This window comes from Oncorhynchus tshawytscha, linkage group LG27 (genome assembly GCF_018296145.1).
Source record: "Oncorhynchus tshawytscha isolate Ot180627B linkage group LG27, Otsh_v2.0, whole genome shotgun sequence".
In the NCBI taxonomy this organism is placed as follows: Eukaryota; Metazoa; Chordata; class Actinopteri; order Salmoniformes; family Salmonidae; genus Oncorhynchus; species Oncorhynchus tshawytscha.
The window spans coordinates 21,280,414-21,298,348 of record NC_056455.1 but is presented as its reverse complement, the minus strand read 5'-3'; the positions used below and the strand labels follow the sequence as shown (position 1 = coordinate 21,298,348).

Below are 17,935 nucleotides of genomic sequence, written 5' to 3'. Positions count from 1 at the left end.
CTGTTCTTGCCATAATATGGACTTGGTCTTTTACCAAATAGGGCTATCTTCTTTATACCATCCCTACTTTGTCACAACACAACTGATTTGCTCAAATACATTAAGAAAGGAATAAATTCCACAAATTTACCAAGGCACACCTGTTAACCTTATATGAAATGCATTCCAGATGGCTACCTCATGAAGCTGGTTGAGAGAATGCCAAAAGTGTGCAAAGCTGTCATCAAGGCAAAGGGTGGCTACTTTAAAGTATCTCAAATATAAAATATATTTTGATTTGTTTCACACTTTTTTGAGCTACTACATGATTCCATTTCATAGTTTTGATGTCTTCACTATTATTCTGCAATGTAGAAAAGGTAAAAAATAAAGAAAAAACATTGAATGAGTAGGTGTGTCCGAACCCTGCACCGAAGCCCCTGCACCGAAGCCCCCTGCACCGAAGCCCCCTGCACCGAAGCCCCCTGCACCGAAGCCCCCTGCACCGAAGCCCCCTGCACCGAAGCCCCCTGCACCGAAGCCCCCTGCACCGAAGCCCCTGCACCGAAGCCCCTGCACCGAAGCCCCCTGCACCGAAGCCCCCTGCACCGAAGCCCCCTGCACCGAAGCCCCTGCACCGAAGCCCCCTGCACCGAAGCCCCCTGTACCGAAGCCCCCTGCACCGAAGCCCCCTGCACCGAAGCCCCCTGTACCGAAACCCCTGTACCGAAGCCCCTGCACCGAAGCCCCTGTACCGAAGCCCCTGTACCGAAGCCCCTGTACCGAAGCCACCTGCATCGAAGCCCCTGCATCGAAGCCCCTGCACCGAAGCCCCCTGCACCGAAGCCCCCTGTACCGAAGCCCCCTGTACCGAAGCCACCTGCACCGAAGCCCCTGTACCGAAGCCCCTTATACCTAAGCCACCTGTACTGAAGCCCCTGTACTGAAGCCCCTGTACCGAAGCCACCTGTACCGAAGCCCCCTGTACCGAAGCCCCTGTACCGAAGCCCCCTGCATCGAAGCTCCCTGTATCGAAGCCCCTGTACCGAAGCCCCTGCATCAAAGCCCCTGCATCAAAGCCCCTGCATCGAAGCCCCCTGTTCCGAAGCCCCTGTACCGAAGCCCCCTGTACCGAAGCCACCTGCACCGAAGCCCCCTGCATCGAAGCCCCTGTACCGAAGCCCCCTGTACCGAAGCCCCCTGTACCAAAGCCCCTGTACCGAAGCCCCCTGTACCGAAGCCACCTGCACCGAAGCCCCCTGTACCGAAGCCCCTTGTACCTTATCCACCTGTACTGAAGCCCCCTGTACCGAAACCACCTGTACCGAAGCCCCCTGCACCGAAGCCCCTGCCCCTGCCTCAGCCTCAGCAGTTCCTGCTCTTGATCCAAGTCCAGGTCCAAGCCCTAGCTCCTAGACCACAGCCCTAGCCCCTCGTCCTAGATCTAAACCTAGGCTTAAACCTTCCCCCGTCCTCATTTCCCAGGCTCAAACCCCAGTCCCTCCAAAACTACACTACATGCTACTGTACACCACAGGAAGCTGCTGAGGGGAAATGGCTCATAACAATAGCTGGAACGGAGCAAATGGAATGTCATCAAACACATGGAAACCATGTGTTTGATGTATTTGATACTATTCCATTCATTCCAATCCAACCATTAACATGAGCCCGTCCTCCCCAATTAAGGTCCCACCAACCTCCTGTGCTGTGCACACTACATTCACCCACACTCATGTGGGATAAAGGATGACAAACACACCATTGTCCCCGTCATATTCCTTCATCACAGTCACGCCTGCTCTCACTCTATTTTGCAGACGGTAGAGATGAGAGAGATGGGGCGTGACGGTTACTCAGATACCGAGCACTTTCAGCCAATGGACGGCCACGGAAGGGCTGCTTCCATGCCACGCCTTCCAGGCGACAACCAAGTGAGCACCCCTCATTTCCTCTCCTCCCTCCCTCTCTCACTCCCTCTAGCTTTCCATCTCCTTGACTCAATCTCCACGATAAGCTACATGACTCGAGACACACAAAGACTAGAGACAGACTATTTATAATCCAACACAGTGCATAACAAAATACTATAAAACTTTGCTGAAAGTGGACACCTGACACTTTCAAGCATATTTGTTTTTATACATGCATGATATTTGACGTGATATTTTGGCGATAGCTCCCCTTTCTATGCTGTCGAAATATCACCCATAGGATGTTTGCCAGACAGACTTACAGGTAAGTCTTACAGACTACCGTACCTAACACCCCAACACCCCACTCTTCCTCCCCTCTCCTCTCCTCTTCTCCTCCTCTACACTCATCCCCTACTGCATGGAGGTGTGTTACTGTGGTTGTCCCTTCTCATCCAGTACCAAGTCATCTCTGCTATATTGTCACACACACACTCTTTGTTTAAGGTAGTCCATCGTATCCGATGATGACTTCCACTACTGCTTGTGGGTTCACTGATGACTGTATAATCTGATGCGGGATGCACACTGTTGCCACAGACAGAGCACACAAAGGCCTGTCCTGTTGAGGCTGGTGAAGTCATGGTCTACGTTCAGTCCTTTTTTCCTCGGTCAACTGCACTCCAGGGCAGAGGCCACGCCAGGTGGAGCGTTCCTCAGCAGTCTGGAGGGAGGCAGAGTTTACCCCACACTTCTTTAGTGATGTCTTAGGTTGGGTCCTTTAGACACTTTCTCTGCCCACCTGAAGAGCGACGGCCCAGTTGTAGCTGTCCGTACAACGTATTTCGCCGCTGTAGACTGTACATGTAGACTGTACATGTAGACTGTACATGTTTCACATCCATAAAGGAGTGTAGATACACACACTGCCTGGTAGACTGCAACTTGTGTGTGGAGGTACAGGTTGCTGTTGTCCAAAACCTTCTTCCTTAGCAGTCCAAAAGATGACAAAGTCTGTTTGACCTGATTCTGGATATCCTGGTCGAGGGGATGCTTCCAAGATATTTAAAATGTGATTCAATGGGAAGTGAGGAGTCTGAGATGGAGAATGGAGGTGTTTCAGGCGGAGGATCAGATGACCACTGACATAGGACCTCTGTTCTTGGGATGTTAACAGACAGCCCCATTAGGCTGTATGCTCTCACAGCTGCTCTGAGTGTGACTTGTAGAGCTTCTGGGGTATGTGCCACAAGAGCGCAATCATCCGCAAACTGGAGCTTAAGTACTTGTTAAGCTTTGATCTTTATGGCAGCTTGGAGCTTCCTAATGTTGAAGAATTTCCTGTCCAATCTGAAGTCCAGAGCCACCCCACTCTCTGTTTCCATGTTCTTGTGCAGGACTGCTGTGACACAGGAAGAAGACATTGAATAGGACCGGCGCAAGCACACACCCTTGCCTCACACCAGTACCAATTCTTAAAGGGTTCAGACTCCTGGTGGCTAATTCTTACTCTGGCAACCATCTCCTCAAGGATCTGACGCAGGACGTTCACACATGTCCCAGAGCAGCCATACTGCAGGAGGACCTTCCAAAGAAGTTCACGGTGTACTGTGTCAAAGGCTTTGCAGAGATCCAGAAAGGCCAGGAACAGGTCTTGTGTCTGTTCACTGAACTTTTCCTGCAGTTGGTGTGCACTGAAGATCATGTCCACCATGCTTCTGTTCTTTCTGAAGCTGCACTGGGACTCCGGTAGCAGATCTTCAGTGATGGTGTCGATGATTCTGTGGTGGAAGACCTTCACCAGGACTTTGACAGCAACTGGAAGGAACGATATGCCCCTGCTGTTTCCGCAGACGGATTTGCCCCACTTTGATCGGGATGTGCTCTTGTCTCCATATCTCAGAGATGAACAGGCAAACTGCTCTGGTTGCGGAGATAGCCCCCCAGTTTTAGGATCTCAGCAGGGATGGAGTCAGGTCCAGGAGTTTAGTTATTCTTCAGTGACCTGATGGTGGTGCAGATCAAGGCTCTGGATGGTGGGCAGTGTTTGGAGCTCCTCCAGGTCTCCTCCAAGTCAACTTCACCTCTGGACTATCGTAGTTTGGTCCTTTATGAGAGTGGACTCATCTGCACTTCTTAGGGGACAGAGAAAACTTCTTGGGTTGTCTTCGGGGCATCATACAACTTGTGCATGTTTTATCTGTCCCCACCAGATTGATTTTCTTGTGCTTTGGAGATCCACCACTCATTTTGTCGTAGAGTCCTCTGTGCCTCCTTCTGCTGCTACACACACACACACACACACACACACACACACACACACACACACACACACACACCAGCTAACATATACATTCTTCTGCCCTCATAACTATCACGGCTGTCAAGCCCCAAACCTTAGTTCTTTCTCTTCCCTTTTCTCTCTCCAGCCTCAGTTCTTATCTTCTATTCAAATCAATCTTTATTTCTCTTTCTCTCTCCAGCTAAAGTTCTTATCTTCTATCTAAATCATTATTTCTTTCCCTCTTCTCTAATGGTTTTGCTACAAAGGTGACTTGAAATGTGGGGTTTTGTTTCAACCAGGTTTGAATTTGAAATCATGCCCAACTACCAATGATCTAGTGTCATTTTGGGGTCAATATTTCTTTGAGAAGGTATTGATCAGGTGGTCTAGTAGTGTACTGTCATGCTCAAACTAAAAAAGATATAATAAATAGGATTCTGCCAACTTTAAACAAATGCTGCTGCTATGAGTGTATGTGTGACTATGTCCTGATGTCCTGACAGAGAGTGTGTGTGTGTTTGTGTGTGTGTGTGTGTGTGTGTGTGTGTGTGTGTGTGTGTGTGTGTGTGTGTGTGTGTGTGTGTGTGTGTGTGTGTGTGTGTGTGTGTGTGTGTGTGTGCGTCGTCCAGTCTTCTTTCATACTCTTGTGTGTCATAAGTTGAGCCTTTACACTGTACTTCACCGTACTGTTGTTTTTGCCCTAGTAGCATGGTATGTTATGGTGTTGATGGGTGTTGTTGCTATGGTGACTGTGGTGTAGATGGTAGTGTTGTTGCCATGGTGACCCTGTCTATAACACTGTCTCTGGCCCTCCAGTGTCTGTGCTCTACTGTGGTAAGTGTTGTTTCTCCCCTCACCGCTGCTTTTGTGTCTAACCCGGGTTCTCTCTCTCTCTCTCTCTCTCTCTCTCTCTCTCTCTCTCTCTCTCTCCTCTCCTCTCCTCCCTCTCACCTCCCTTTCTTTTCGGGTTATCCCCACCCATATTTATCCCCCTCTCCATTTCTCCCTCGCTCTCTGCACATGCCTCCCCCGTTATCCGATTTTCACCCCCTCCCCTTACCTTCTTCACCTCTCCCTTCGCTATTTATTTGCGTATCCATCCCTCTCTCCTTCCCTGTCCCTCTGTCCTCTTCTGTGTGTCTGTGTGTGCCCTACCTGTGCTGTATCCATGGCTGTGGTGTGTGTGTGTGTCTTCTCTGTGCTCACACAGCAGCGAAGGAAAGGGAGGCAGCGTGGAAATAACCTCAGTGTATGTACCCTGTCTTCCCCATCTCTCCCCCTTTTTTTCTCTCTCACTCACTGATTCACTCACTCACGATAACCATTTCTCTCTTTCTCTGTCTGTCTCCATCTCTGTCTCTCTCTCCTCATGTCATCTCCTAACATGCTTGTGAATTTCTAAGTCAGTTAAACACAAGGTTCTTAGCTGATTCAACTGGATTTCATAAGTTCAGACAATTTGATTAATTATAGTCATCTGAACTTTTTTTGTCAACACAGCAGTTATGTTGCTTCAGTTGATTTGACTTCATGGTTGTGAATTTCTAAGTTGAGTTCACACACAGTGCATATAGCCGATTCAACTTGATTTCATAAGTTTAAAAAAATTGCAACTCAACAAAGGTTGTTGACTTGGCTATATACAATGAGTCATTTGGACTGAATCTCAATATGTTTTTGTACAGTGTATGTCTCCCCCTCTCCCTCACCTCTCTCTCTCTCTCTGTCCTCTCTCTGAGTTTATCCATGTATGTGTATCTGGTGTCTTTCCTCTCGTTTCTCTCTTTTCTCAAACAAAAAGTTTTGTTCTCCCCTCCTATTTGTCTTTGACTACCCTGTTTGTTGACACATAAGACTGACTGATTGCAGGGTAGGAGCTTCAAGCTCTGATTCTTCCACTAACCGATTTCAATTCAGTTCGAATCGAATGTGTTTTATGGCATGATTACTCAAATGCTAAAACTCAAATTGACCCCTATCCTCTAATGTAGATCTTATCTGAAAAGATTGGTTACTGTATGTACACTGAGTATACCAAAAATGAGGAACACCCAGTGGTGGTTTTAGCATGTCAATCTTGGTGGGAGTATGTTTGTTTATTTTATTAATGCCAGCAAAGCCACTACACAACACAACACTAAACAATACATTCATTGCGCTATAATGGTGACACAAACGGTGCCCACAAAACCGCTATAACGGTGCCCACAAACTGTCCGGGCCTACCTAAAGCTGTCCCAACAGCAGAGCTTTCTTTTCAGCACCATGGAGTGAATCCTTACTACTGCCACACCTGGCTATCAGTGGAGCCTTGTCTGGCAGCAAAACAGTTCATTCAGCCTCATTTACTGCCTTTTAAAAAACATAACTGACATGGCAGACTTGCTTAAATAAATGTGGTTTCTACTGGTAATTGAGAGGTACAAACTATGGCATAAGGGAACGATGAGAGGCAATCCGTAATTTTGATTATGACATTAATGAGCTAGCTAAGACGGACGTAGCCAATATAACTATTTGTTCAGCGACAGAAATGTACACCGACAGAATTCAGAACCAGGGCCGTTCTTACATTATTCTCCCTGTACACCAAGTCAGAACCGTAGGAAAAAGAAAGGGGGCATATAAGCCTAGTTAAATAAAGGTTAAATAAAATAATAAACAAATAAATAAGCAGACAATTATGATGACATTTCTCTAAAACAAGTTATAGGCTACATGTGCACCACCAAGTCAGAACAGTAGGCTAAGTTATGAGAGGGAAAGGGACAAAATTATTAAAGTGAGGCACAACAGCTTACTACACAACATACACTTAGTATTACTTCATTGGCTACAGTATACATATCTCCCTGGCATATTACATCATTTATGCAGCGGCATACGATACATTATTGGACTCACCGTTCTGCTGTGCTCACTTGAACAGGAAGGTGGCTCGGCGGTCCTTCTTGTGGGCAAATTTTGTCATGAAACATTGTCATCAAAGTCTGGCTTTCTCTGGATTTATGGTGCTTTCAAGACAACTGGGATTTCGGCAAAAACAAGGCAGAATCATGACGTCAGTGATCTTCAGGTCTGAGCTCTAGAAAGAGGCCCGAGTTCCTGACTTGGAATTCCGAGTTGGATGACCGTTCAAAACGTATTTTCCCAGTCAGAGCTCCTTTTTTTCCAGAGTTCCCAGTTGTCTTGAACTCACTGAAATCTGACATTTTGTTTTGAACATGGCAGAAGTCATGCTGGACTGACAACATGGCCAATGTATTCAACCTTTTTTGGCCCATGGTGTTGAATGTTTATCCTTTTAAGCTTGGAAAAGAGACCCTTAAACCCAGACTTGGCCCACACACCCTTTCCACCGAATAGCAGGCAGGGGAAGCAAAATAGTAATTGGTTTGCAACATTTATATTTATCCACTGATTCCTTCCAAACCTCTCATTGTTGAATTTGCGATTTCCAACTTGTTGTGTAATGTTTATGTCCAATGGCCAATGAGCACAGATACATTTATCTATAATTTCTCTTCATATGACAAAGATTGAAAAAGGATTTGCCTGTAGATTGTCGACGTGATTCATGATGATGACTGCTTGTCTAACTTGCTAGCTAAGACTTTAAAAGCATGACGTTGACATGATCAGTCCATTCAACGCTACGGTAGATATAACGTGATTTGACGTCATTTTATCTGTGGCCAATGACCTTGAGCCTTCTTGGATGGGCACTTCTAATGTAAATCTATGGCAGCACCCAGGGCGGCTTGAACTTTCTAGGTCTTCCTGTAGATTTTGCGGTGACGTAGTGTCCCCATGAGTGACAGAACACTGAGCCAATCACAGTGCAACTGGAGAAGATTGCCAAGCCCTATGCTCTGTATTTTCCGCTGGCTGCCCCACCCCCACAGAAAGCACTGAGCAATCCTGAAACACCTGCTGTGTTTTGGAGCTGCCTTACTCAAGAAAGCAAAAAAGAGACCATGTTTGTATGTGGCTTTATTAAATCAATAAAAACATTTTTTACATTGTTTGCAAACTGATATGTGACATGTATTAATTCCAAAAGAACATGCAGAACAGGCAAAAAATATAGAAATATATATATATAGATGGGGCTCAAAACAGGTGGGGCTCTGAGTTGGACCCCCTTTTTTGTACCCCCCAGTACTTGACCCAAACTGGTGCTCCTGGCACCTACTACCTTACCCCGTTCATAGGCACTTAAATACTTTCTCTTACCCACCCTCTAAATGGCACACATACACAATCCATGTCTCAATTGTCTCAAGGCATAAAATCCTTTAACCTGTTTCCTCCCCTTCATGCACACTGATTGATGTGGATTTAATAAGTGACATCAATAAGGGATCCTAGCTTTCACCTGGTCAGTCTATGTCATGGAAAGAACAAGTGTTCTTAATGTTTTGGATACTCAGTGTCTATGCAAAATATAAGCAATATGGCAATAGCTCCACCCTGCCCTCTGATAAGCCAGATGGATTTTTTCCATATTACTTACATCTTGCCTGGTGAATGTGATTATGTGAGGTCAGGATGTTGGAACAAAGCTAATTTACTTACCTCTTTAGTCCTTGTGCCAAGCGGGTGGGATCAAGGTGTTGATTTGGGATTGGCAAACTCTGCACCCTCTCTCTGTCTCTCTCTCTTCCTGCTGCTGCTGCTCTGTGTTGGGTGTACCACGTGTGTTGTGTGTATCATGCCTGTGTGCTTGTCTGTGCTGATGTGTTGGTGTTGGTGTTGCATGCATGCCAGGAGTATGTGTGCCCTTGTTGGAGTGATTTTGTGTGTGTGTGCATGCATGTGTGTGTTTGCCTGTGTGTGTATGCTTGGTGAGTGTGTTTGTTGTTTGTGCTTGGTGTGTGCTTGGTGTATGTGTCTCCATGTGTGTTTGTGTGTGTGAGGGTATCCTAACTACACACTGTCTGCTGGTTTCAGTCCATTATCATCTATTCTGGTTTCAACCTGGAATACCAGGGGAGTTAACTCTACATCCAAATGATCCCTTCGTTCAATATAGAATCGGAAACCAGCAGACACTGGAGGACTAGTACTGAGCAGGCCTGGTATATACAGTATGCAGGTGTGTACCAGTAGCATTATAGGCACTGTCCTGGTGTCCAGCAGCCCTAGGAGGTCAGAGCGGCTCCCCGTGCCCCAGAAAGAGAGCTCCTGAGTGGGGCTGAGGACTCGGGACAGCCCCTATGTGCACGCTGGCAGAGGGGGCTGGCAGAGGATTGTGTTATGATTTTGGGGGAGGGATTGGGTGGGGACGGGGTGGGTTAGTCTTTGGGGGGGATTAGGAGATACTGACCTATCTTTCCAGATGAAGTCCTGGATGCATGTCAAGCATGGCCTATTGCCTTCCTTTCATCTCCCTTTCTTCTTACTGTTGTTTGTCTTCGTCCTCTTCTCTTTTTTCTCTCTCGATGTCTCTCTCTGTTTCTTTTTCTCTCTGTCTCTTTTTTTCCCTCTCTCTCTCTCGCTCTCTTTCTCTCTCTCTCTGCCTGAGGCAGCATGATGTATATATGATACTAATACAGGCATGTGTGTGGAACAGTATGGGGGGGGGTTGTCATGGGTTACCTGGTACCCACCTCTACAAGACTATACTGTATATGGTAGGAATGTAGAAGCACACACGTGTAAAAGTCAGGTAAACAACTATACAGTATATACACACACACACAGGTCGACACACACACAAGTCCCTCCGTTTCCCCATTATGTCTGGAGACATGAGGAAAGTAAACCCAAGAAGGAGACATGAGGAGACATGAGGAAAGTAAACCCAAGAAGCCTGCTGTGTGACTACTCTTCACCTCTCTGTCCACTCTCCCATCATCCCCCTCTCTCTCTCTTTCTCCATCCCACTCTCCCATCATCCCTCTCTCTCTCTCTTTCTCATCCCACTCTCCCATCATCCCTCTCTCTCTCTCTTTCTCCATCCCACTCTCCCATCATCCCTCTCTCTCTCTCTTTCTCCATCCCACTCTCCCATCATCCCTCTCTCTCTTTCTCCATCCCACTCTCCCATCATCCCTCTCTCTCTCTTTCTCCATCCCACTCTCCCATCATCCCTCTCTCTCTCTTTCTCCATCCCACTCTCACATCATCCCTCTTTCTCCATCCCACTCTCCCATCATCCCTCTCTCTCTCTTTTTCCATCCCACTCTCCCATCATCCTCTCTCTCTCTCTCTTTTTCCATCCCACTCTCCCATCATCCCTCTCTCTCTCTCTTTCTCCATCCCACTATCCCATCATCCCTCTCTCTCTCTCTTTTTCCATCCCACTCTCCCATCATCCCCTCTCTCTCTCTTTCTCCATCCCACTCTCCCATCATCCCTCTCTCTCTCTTTCTCCATCCCACTCTCACATCATCCCTCTTTCTCCATCCCACTCTCCCATCATCCCTCTCTCTCTCTTTTTCCATCCCACTCTCCCATCATCCCTCTCTCTCTCTCTCTTTTTCCATCCCACTCTCCCATCATCCCTCTCTCTCTCTCTTTCTCCATCCCACTATCCCATCATCCCTCTCTCTCTCTCTTTTTCCATCCCACTCTCCCATCATCCCTCTCTCTCTCTCTTTCACCATCCCACTCTCCCATCATCCCTCTCTCTCTCTTTCTCCATCCCACTCTCCCATCATCCCTCTCTCTCTCTCTTTCTCCATCCCACTCTCCCATCATCCTCTCTCTCTCTCTCTTTCTCCATCCCACTCTCCCATCATCCCTCTCTCTCTCTCTCTTTTTCCATCCCACTCTCCCATCATCCCTCTCTCTCTTTCTCCATCCCACTCTCCCATCATCCCTCTCTCTCTCTCTTTTTCCATCCCACTCTCCCATCATCCCTCTCTCTCTCTTTCTCCATCCCACTCTCCCATCATCCCTCTCTCTCTCTCTTTCTCCATCCCACTCTCCCATCATCCCCTCTCTCTCTCTTTCTCCATCCCACTCTCCCATCATCCCTCTCTCTCTCTTTCTCCATCCCACTCTCCCATCATCCCTCTCTTGCTCTCTTTCTCCATCCCACTCTCCCATCATCCCTCTCTCTCTCTCTTTCTCCATCCCACTCTCCCATCATCCCTCTCTCTCTCTTTCTCCATCCCACTATCCCATCATCCCTCTCTCTCTCTCTTTTTCCATCCCACTCTCCCATCATCCCTCTCTCTCTCTTTCTCCATCCCACTCTCCCATCATCCCCCTCTCTTTCTCCATCCCACTCTCCCATCATCCCTCTCTTTCTCCATCCCACTCTCCCATCATCCCTCTCTTTCTCCATCCCACTCTCCCATCATCCCTCTCTCTCTCTTTCCATCCCACTCTCCCATCATCCCTCTCTCTCTCTCTTTCTCCATCCCACTCTCCCATCATCCCTCTCTCTCTCTCTTTCTCCATCCCACTCTCCCATCATCCCTCTCTCTCTCTCTTTCTCCATCCCACTCTCCCATCATCCCTCTCTTGCTCTCTTTCTCCATCCCACTCTCCCATCATCCCTCTCTCTCTCTCTTTCTCCATCCCACTCTCCCATCATCCCTCTCTCTCTCTCTTTCTCCATCCCACTCTCCCATCATCCCCTCTCTCTCTCTTTCTCCATCCCACTCTCACATCATCCCTCTCTCTCTCTTTCTCCATCCCACTCTCCCATCATCCCTCTCTCTCTCTTTCTCCATCCCACTCTCCCATCATCCCTCTCTCTCTCTTTCTCCATCCCACTCTCCCATCATCCCTCTCTTTCTCCATCCCACTCTCCCATCATCCCTCTCTCTCTCTCTTTTTCCATCCCACTCTCCCATCATCCCTCTCTCTCTCTCTTTTTCCATCCCACTCTCCCATCATCCCTCTCTCTCTCTCTTTCTCCATCCCACTATCCCATCATCCCTCTCTCTCTATCTTTCTCCATCCCACTCTCCCATCATCCCTCTCTCTCTCTCTCTTTTTCCATCCCACTCTCCCATCATCCCTCTCTCTTTCTTTCTCCATCCCACTCTCCCATCATCCCTCTCTCTCTCTTTCTCCATTCTCCCATCATCCCACTCTCCCATCATCCCATCATCCCTCTCTCTCTCTCTTTCTCCATCCCACTCTCCCATCATCCCTCTCTCTCTCTTTCTCCATCCCACTCTCCCATCATCCCTCTCTCTCTCTCTTTCTCCATCCCACTCTCCCATCATCCCTCTCTTTCTCCATCCCACTCTCCCATCATCCCCTCTCTCTCTCTTTCTCCATCCCACTCTCCCATCATCCCTCTCTCTCTCTCTTTTTCCATCCCACTCTCCCATCATCCCCTCTCTCTCTCTTTTTCCATCCCACTCTCCCATCATCCTCTCTCTCTCTTTCTCCATCCCACTCTCCCATCATCCCTCTCTCTCTCTCTTTCTCCATCCCACTCTCCCATCATCCCTCTCTCTCTCTCTTTCTCCATCCCACTCTCCCATCATCCCTCTCTCTCTTTCTCCATCCCACTCTCCCATCATCCCTCTCTCTCTCTCTTTCTCCATCCCACTCTCCCATCATCTCTCTCTCTCTCTTTCTCCATCCCACTCTCCCATCATCCCTCTCTCTCTCTCTTTCTCCATCCCACTCTCCCATCATCCCTCTCTCTCTCTCTTTCTCCATCCCACTCTCCCATCATCCCTCTCTCTCTCTTTCTCCATCCCACTCTCCCATCATCCCTCTCTTGCTCTCTTTCTCCATCCCACTCTCTCAGACTATAACAGATAATAGTCCTATGAAGCGCTCGGCCTCCTCCCTTGGTCACAGTCGATCTGGGAGGGGCCAGAGGGAAAGGGGAGGGGCCGATGATTATGCAATGGAGTATGTGATCCCCGAGGAGGGTGGAGCACCGAGGCACAGCCACCGACGCCGCGACCGAAGCCACCGGGCCTCCGAGCGGTCACTGTGTCGATATACAGACGCAGATACAGGTCAGAGACAGAATGAGTGTGCATGCGTTGGTCAGGAACTGTTCAGAATGTGTGTGAGTCAGAGAGTGTGTGAGAAGAACGTGCTTAGTTCCCTGAGTTGCTACTGTATAAAAGTGTGTTTGATGTTGTCATGTTGTCATGGTTACAAAGACCCTAGAGATACCATGATGACAACAATAACTGGCCTCCATTCCGGCAGGACTGGGCACAGACTTGAGCACCACCACTCAGTCAGGTGACCTGCCACCCAAGGAGAAGGACCGTGACCGCGACAGAGACCGCAGTCGGCAGAAAGACCGCAAACACCACCACCATCACCACCACCATCACAGCGGCTCTGTGGACAAGGAGCGCTACACACCAGACCGCGCCGACCGGGGGGGAGAGCACGGTGGTCACAGACAGCCCCGAGGAGACAGAGACCACGACCGGGATAGGGAGCACGACCGTCGTTGGTCACGGTCACCCAGCGAGGGCAGAGAGTGCATGACACACAGACAGGTGGGCTTCTATGATGTGTGTCAACATTGAGCCACCTTCCTAACTGTTTTAGCCTCAGGTTCTCCTTTTAGTTCTACCTTGAGTGTCTCCCCCATCTCCTTGGCCTAAATATCTTTAGGCGGCTGACTGTCTCTTGTGTTTCCCTTTTTGACACTTCCATACATTGTCTATTCATTAACTATTGTTGTTTCTAGGATTCAGCAGTTTAGACACACACTTACACACAGAGGTGATTGGTTAACAACCTAGATTCAGATAAGAGACAGACTGAACAAGGCAACAACATTGAAAGAGTGCAATTGTGGGTACCTTCACAATCACCATTTTGAGGCCTACTGTGTCAGATCTGATCTCTTCTTTTCTTTTCTCCTGTTGTTTTTGTGTCCTCTCTTTATTCTTCATGACTCATCGCTTTTCTCTGTTTCCTACGGTGTATGCTGACTCCCATCATTTTCTATATATCTCTTCTCTTTCTTTCTTTCTTTTTTATGTCTTTCTTTTCCCGGCATCCTTCCTTCCCCTCACACTCTCCTGATTGCTCTCTTCTTCTTCTTCTTCTTCTTCTTCTTCTTCTTCTTCTTCTTCTTGTTCTTCTTCTTGTTCTTGTTCTTCTTCTTGTTCTTCTTGTTCTTCTTGTTCTTCTTCTTCTTCTTGTTCTTCTTGTTCTTCTTCTTCTTGTTCTTCTTCTTGTTCTTCTTGTTCTTCTTGTTCTTCTTCTTCTTGTTCTTCTTCTTGTTCTTCTTGTTCTTCTTCTTCTTGTTCTTCTTCTTGTTCTTCTTCTTCTTCTTGTTCTTGTTCTTCTTGTTCTTGTTCTTCTTCTTGTTCTTCTTGTTCTTCTTCTTCTTGTTCTTCTTCTTGTTCTTCTTCTTCTTCTTGTTCTTGTTCTTCTTGTTCTTGTTCTTCTTGTTCTTGTTCTTCTTGTTCTTCTTGTTCTTCTTGTTCTTCTTCTTGTTCTTCTTGTTCTTCTTGTTCTTCTTCTTGTTCTTCTTGTTCTTCTTGTTCTTGTTCTTCTTGTTCTTCTTCTTCTTCTTGTTCTTCTTCTTCTTCTTCTTCTTGTTCTTCTTCTTCTTCTTGTTCTTGTTCTTCTTGTTCTTGTTCTTCTTGTTCTTCTTGTTCTTCTTGTTCTTCTTCTTGTTCTTCTTGTTCTTCTTGTTCTTCTTCTTGTTCTTCTTGTTCTTCTTCTTGTTCTTCTTGTTCTTCTTGTTCTTGTTCTTCTTCTTCTTCTTCTTCTTCTTCTTCTTGTTCTTCTTCTTCTTGTTCTTCTCTTGTTCTTCTTCTTCTTCTTCTTGTTCTTCTTCTTCTTGTTCTTGTTCTTCTTGTTCTTCTTCTTCTTGTTCTTCTTCTTCTTCTTCTTCTTGTTCTTGTTCTTCTTGTTCTTGTTCTTCTTGTTCCTGTTCTTCTTGTTCTTCTTGTTCTGGTTCTTCTTGTTCTTGTTCTTCTTGTTCTTGTTCTTCTTGTTCTTCTTGTTCTGGTTCTTCTTGTTCTTCTTGTTCTTCTTCTTGTTCTTCTTGTTCTTCTTGTTCTTGTTCTTCTTGTTCTTGTTCTTCTTGTTCTTCTTGTTCTGGTTCTTCTTGTTCTTCTTGTTCTTCTTGTTCTTCTTCTTGTTCTTCTTGTTCTTGTTCTTCTTCTTGTTCTTCTTGTTCTTCTTGTTCTTGTTCTTCTTGTTCTTGTTCTTCTTGTTCTTCTTGTTCTTCTTGTTCTTCTTCTTCTTCTTCTTCTTCTTCTTCTTCTTCTTCTTCTTCTTCTTCTTCTTCTTCTTCTTCTTCTTCTTCTTCTTCTTGTTCTTCTTGTTCTTCTTCTTCTTCTTCTTCTTCTTCTTCTTCTTCTTCTTCTTCTCGTCGCTGTTGTTGTTCTTGTTGTTATTGTCTGTTGTTCTCTTTCTCCCTCTCTTTATTTATCTCTCCTTGTCTTTCTGTTTCTCTCTTTTTCTCTCTCCCTTTCTTTTCCCTCTCTTCCTCTCTCTTCCTCCTTCCCTCCCTCTCTCTCTTCCTTCTTACCTCCCTCCCTCCCTCCCTGACTCCCTCTTCCTCCCTTTCTCTCTTCCTCCCTCTCTCTCTTCTTCCCTCTCTCTGTTCGTGTCGTCGTTAATTTTATGGTTCTTTTTTTATTTGCCTTCAATGTTCGTGTAGGGCAGTAGTTCGGTGAGCGAAAGTCCCGCTCCCTCTACCTCGGGGACCAGTACCCCGAGACGAGGCCGTCGGCAACTCCCTCAGACCCCGGCAACGCCCCGCCCACACGTCACCTACTCTCCTGTTGTCCGTAAAGCCATGGCCACACCTCCCGGAGCACAGCCCCTGGGGCGCAATCCCGCCCCCGCCCCTCACCGCTTCTCCCCTGAGCCCCCCCAGGGACCTCCCCCGCCCCACCATGGCTCACCCAACCAAGCCTGCCACCCCCCTCCCCGCTGGGGGGATGGGGGAGGAGGAGGAGGAGAGAGTGGGTCGCTGGAGGGCGACGGCTGCTTCTACAACCAGGACTACCAGGATTACGACCGTGAGCACCACAAACCGCCTCCCTACGAGCAGAGCCCCACACAGGGCAACCCTCACAAGCCTCACCCCCTCAACCACCCTACTCTTCCCGTGCTAAACCATCCCCCAACCCCACAGCAGCAGCACCCTATCAACCCGCACCCAAACAACCCCCACCCCAACAACCCCCACTCCCGCACCTCGCCCAGGACTTCCCGCCACGCGCCCCCACCCAACACCACCCCCCCACCCCCAAGGGCAGCAGCCACCCCCCACTCGACGTCTCCCCAACGGGTACCGCGCCTCTTCCCCCTCCTCGCAACACCACCACGGCCCCACCCACCCCGGGCCCCACAAGGTCCCCCCTCCCCAGCCTAGAGGGCCCCGCACTAAAGACCTGCACGAACCCTACAACAACACGGATGATAACAGGTGCTAGCCTCTGGAGACTATGGCGGGATGGATGGAGGGAGGGAGGGAGGGCTCAACCACACTGTCTGAGTTATCAGTCCCTACCTCCCAGCCCAGGAAAACACACAGCCAGAGCACTGACCACTGACAGGGGAAACCAAGGCATGATTCTTTCTTTCCTTATTTCCGTTTGTTTTTATTTTCGTTTCTTCTGCTGCTCAGTGTTTCCTGGGGATGGAGGGAGTGAGGAAGGGGTAGTTAGAATAAAGGGATGAGGAGGAGGACCACTGAAGGATGAGTGGAAATTAGTGAACAGGGTATGGAGTACAAACCAATTCCTTCTCCAAAAACTATGGAACCCAGCTCATCAGATGCAAGGAGTTTTTCAAAATGGATGATATAGGGGACGGATGCTTTTCTCAACGTATCATGATGCTACGCCTCTGGAAACAATATTAAAAACCGTCACAACGACCAAGACGTCATCACGTAATCAACGCAAAAAACTATGACATTGCGGAGAACTAAGTGGAGTTGCGTTAGTTGCAAAAACCAACCACGAACCCCGATTATGGGGGGATATTGATGAGTTTTATCATCTGTGTTTACTGTTAATAATGACATCAGTGATGATGAGCCTTCCACCTGAGTGTAGTGGGGGGAGTGGGGGGGACACCGGGACACACACCCTAACTCTGAACGAGAGAGGGGGTAATGTAGGTGGAATCTATCCATTCCAACCCCCCAACCCCCCCAAAAAGATTCCGCCCCAACCGAGTAGAGAAGAAACATAAAAAAGTGGATGGTGAACATTAAAAAAAAGAAACTTAAAAACAAACATTTTCTTCAGTATTTCTTCTTCTACTCCTGCGGCTGCTACTTTTCCCTCTTCCTCTTCTTCTTCTTCTTCTTCTTCGAAACATTGAAGCTTGATTCTTCTGTTGCACCCGCACAGCTTCGTTGGAACTTACAGAGTTTAAAAACCTGTGGAATCCTGCATGATTGAAACAAAAAAATGATAATAAAGAGAAACTACTGTAATGTGGGGGAAAGTATCCCTGGGTCCTTTCTATATTAGTATGTGGGGTTCTCTCCTTTTCCTGTAGATCCCTTTGTTTCTCTCTTCTCCCTGAGGCGTCCCTCTCTCTCTCTCTCTCTCTCTCTCTCTCTCTCTCTCTCTTCTCCCTGAGGCGTCCCTCTCTCTCCTCTCTCTCTTCTCCCTCTCTCTCTCTCTCTCTTCTCCCTGAGGCGTCCCTCTCTCTCTCTCTCTCTCCCTGAGGCGTCCCTCTCTCTCTCTCTCTCTCTCTCTCTCTCTTCTCCCTGAGGCGTCCCTCTCTCTCTCTCTCTCTCTCTCTCTCTCTCTCTTCTCCCTGAGGCGTCCCTCTCTCTCTCTCTCTCTCTCTCTCTCTCTCTCTCTTCTCCCTGAGGCGTCCC

General features: G+C 47.7%; 1 protein-coding gene across 10 annotated transcripts in view; it reads left to right on the top strand.

Annotated features, from left to right (window-relative positions):
- LOC112238108 (voltage-dependent P/Q-type calcium channel subunit alpha-1A) overlaps window positions 1-17,666 on the top strand; it is a 142,949-nt gene extending 125,283 nt beyond the window's left edge. For 8 of the 10 annotated variants that reach the window (XM_042307083.1, XM_042307078.1, XM_042307076.1 and 5 more), the window contains 4 exons: window positions 1,800-1,913; window positions 12,902-13,118; window positions 13,318-13,619; window positions 15,749-17,666. In XM_042307083.1, coding sequence (XP_042163017.1) covers window positions 1,800-1,913; window positions 12,902-13,118; window positions 13,318-13,619; window positions 15,749-16,468 — 1,353 coding nt within the window. In that variant the 3' untranslated portion in view covers window positions 16,469-17,666. The remainder of the gene's footprint in view (window positions 1-1,799; window positions 1,914-12,901; window positions 13,119-13,317; window positions 13,620-15,748) is intronic. The other 2 variants (XM_042307080.1, XM_042307085.1) reach the window with 2 other exon arrangements.
- Window positions 17,667-17,935: the final 269 nt, after the last annotated feature.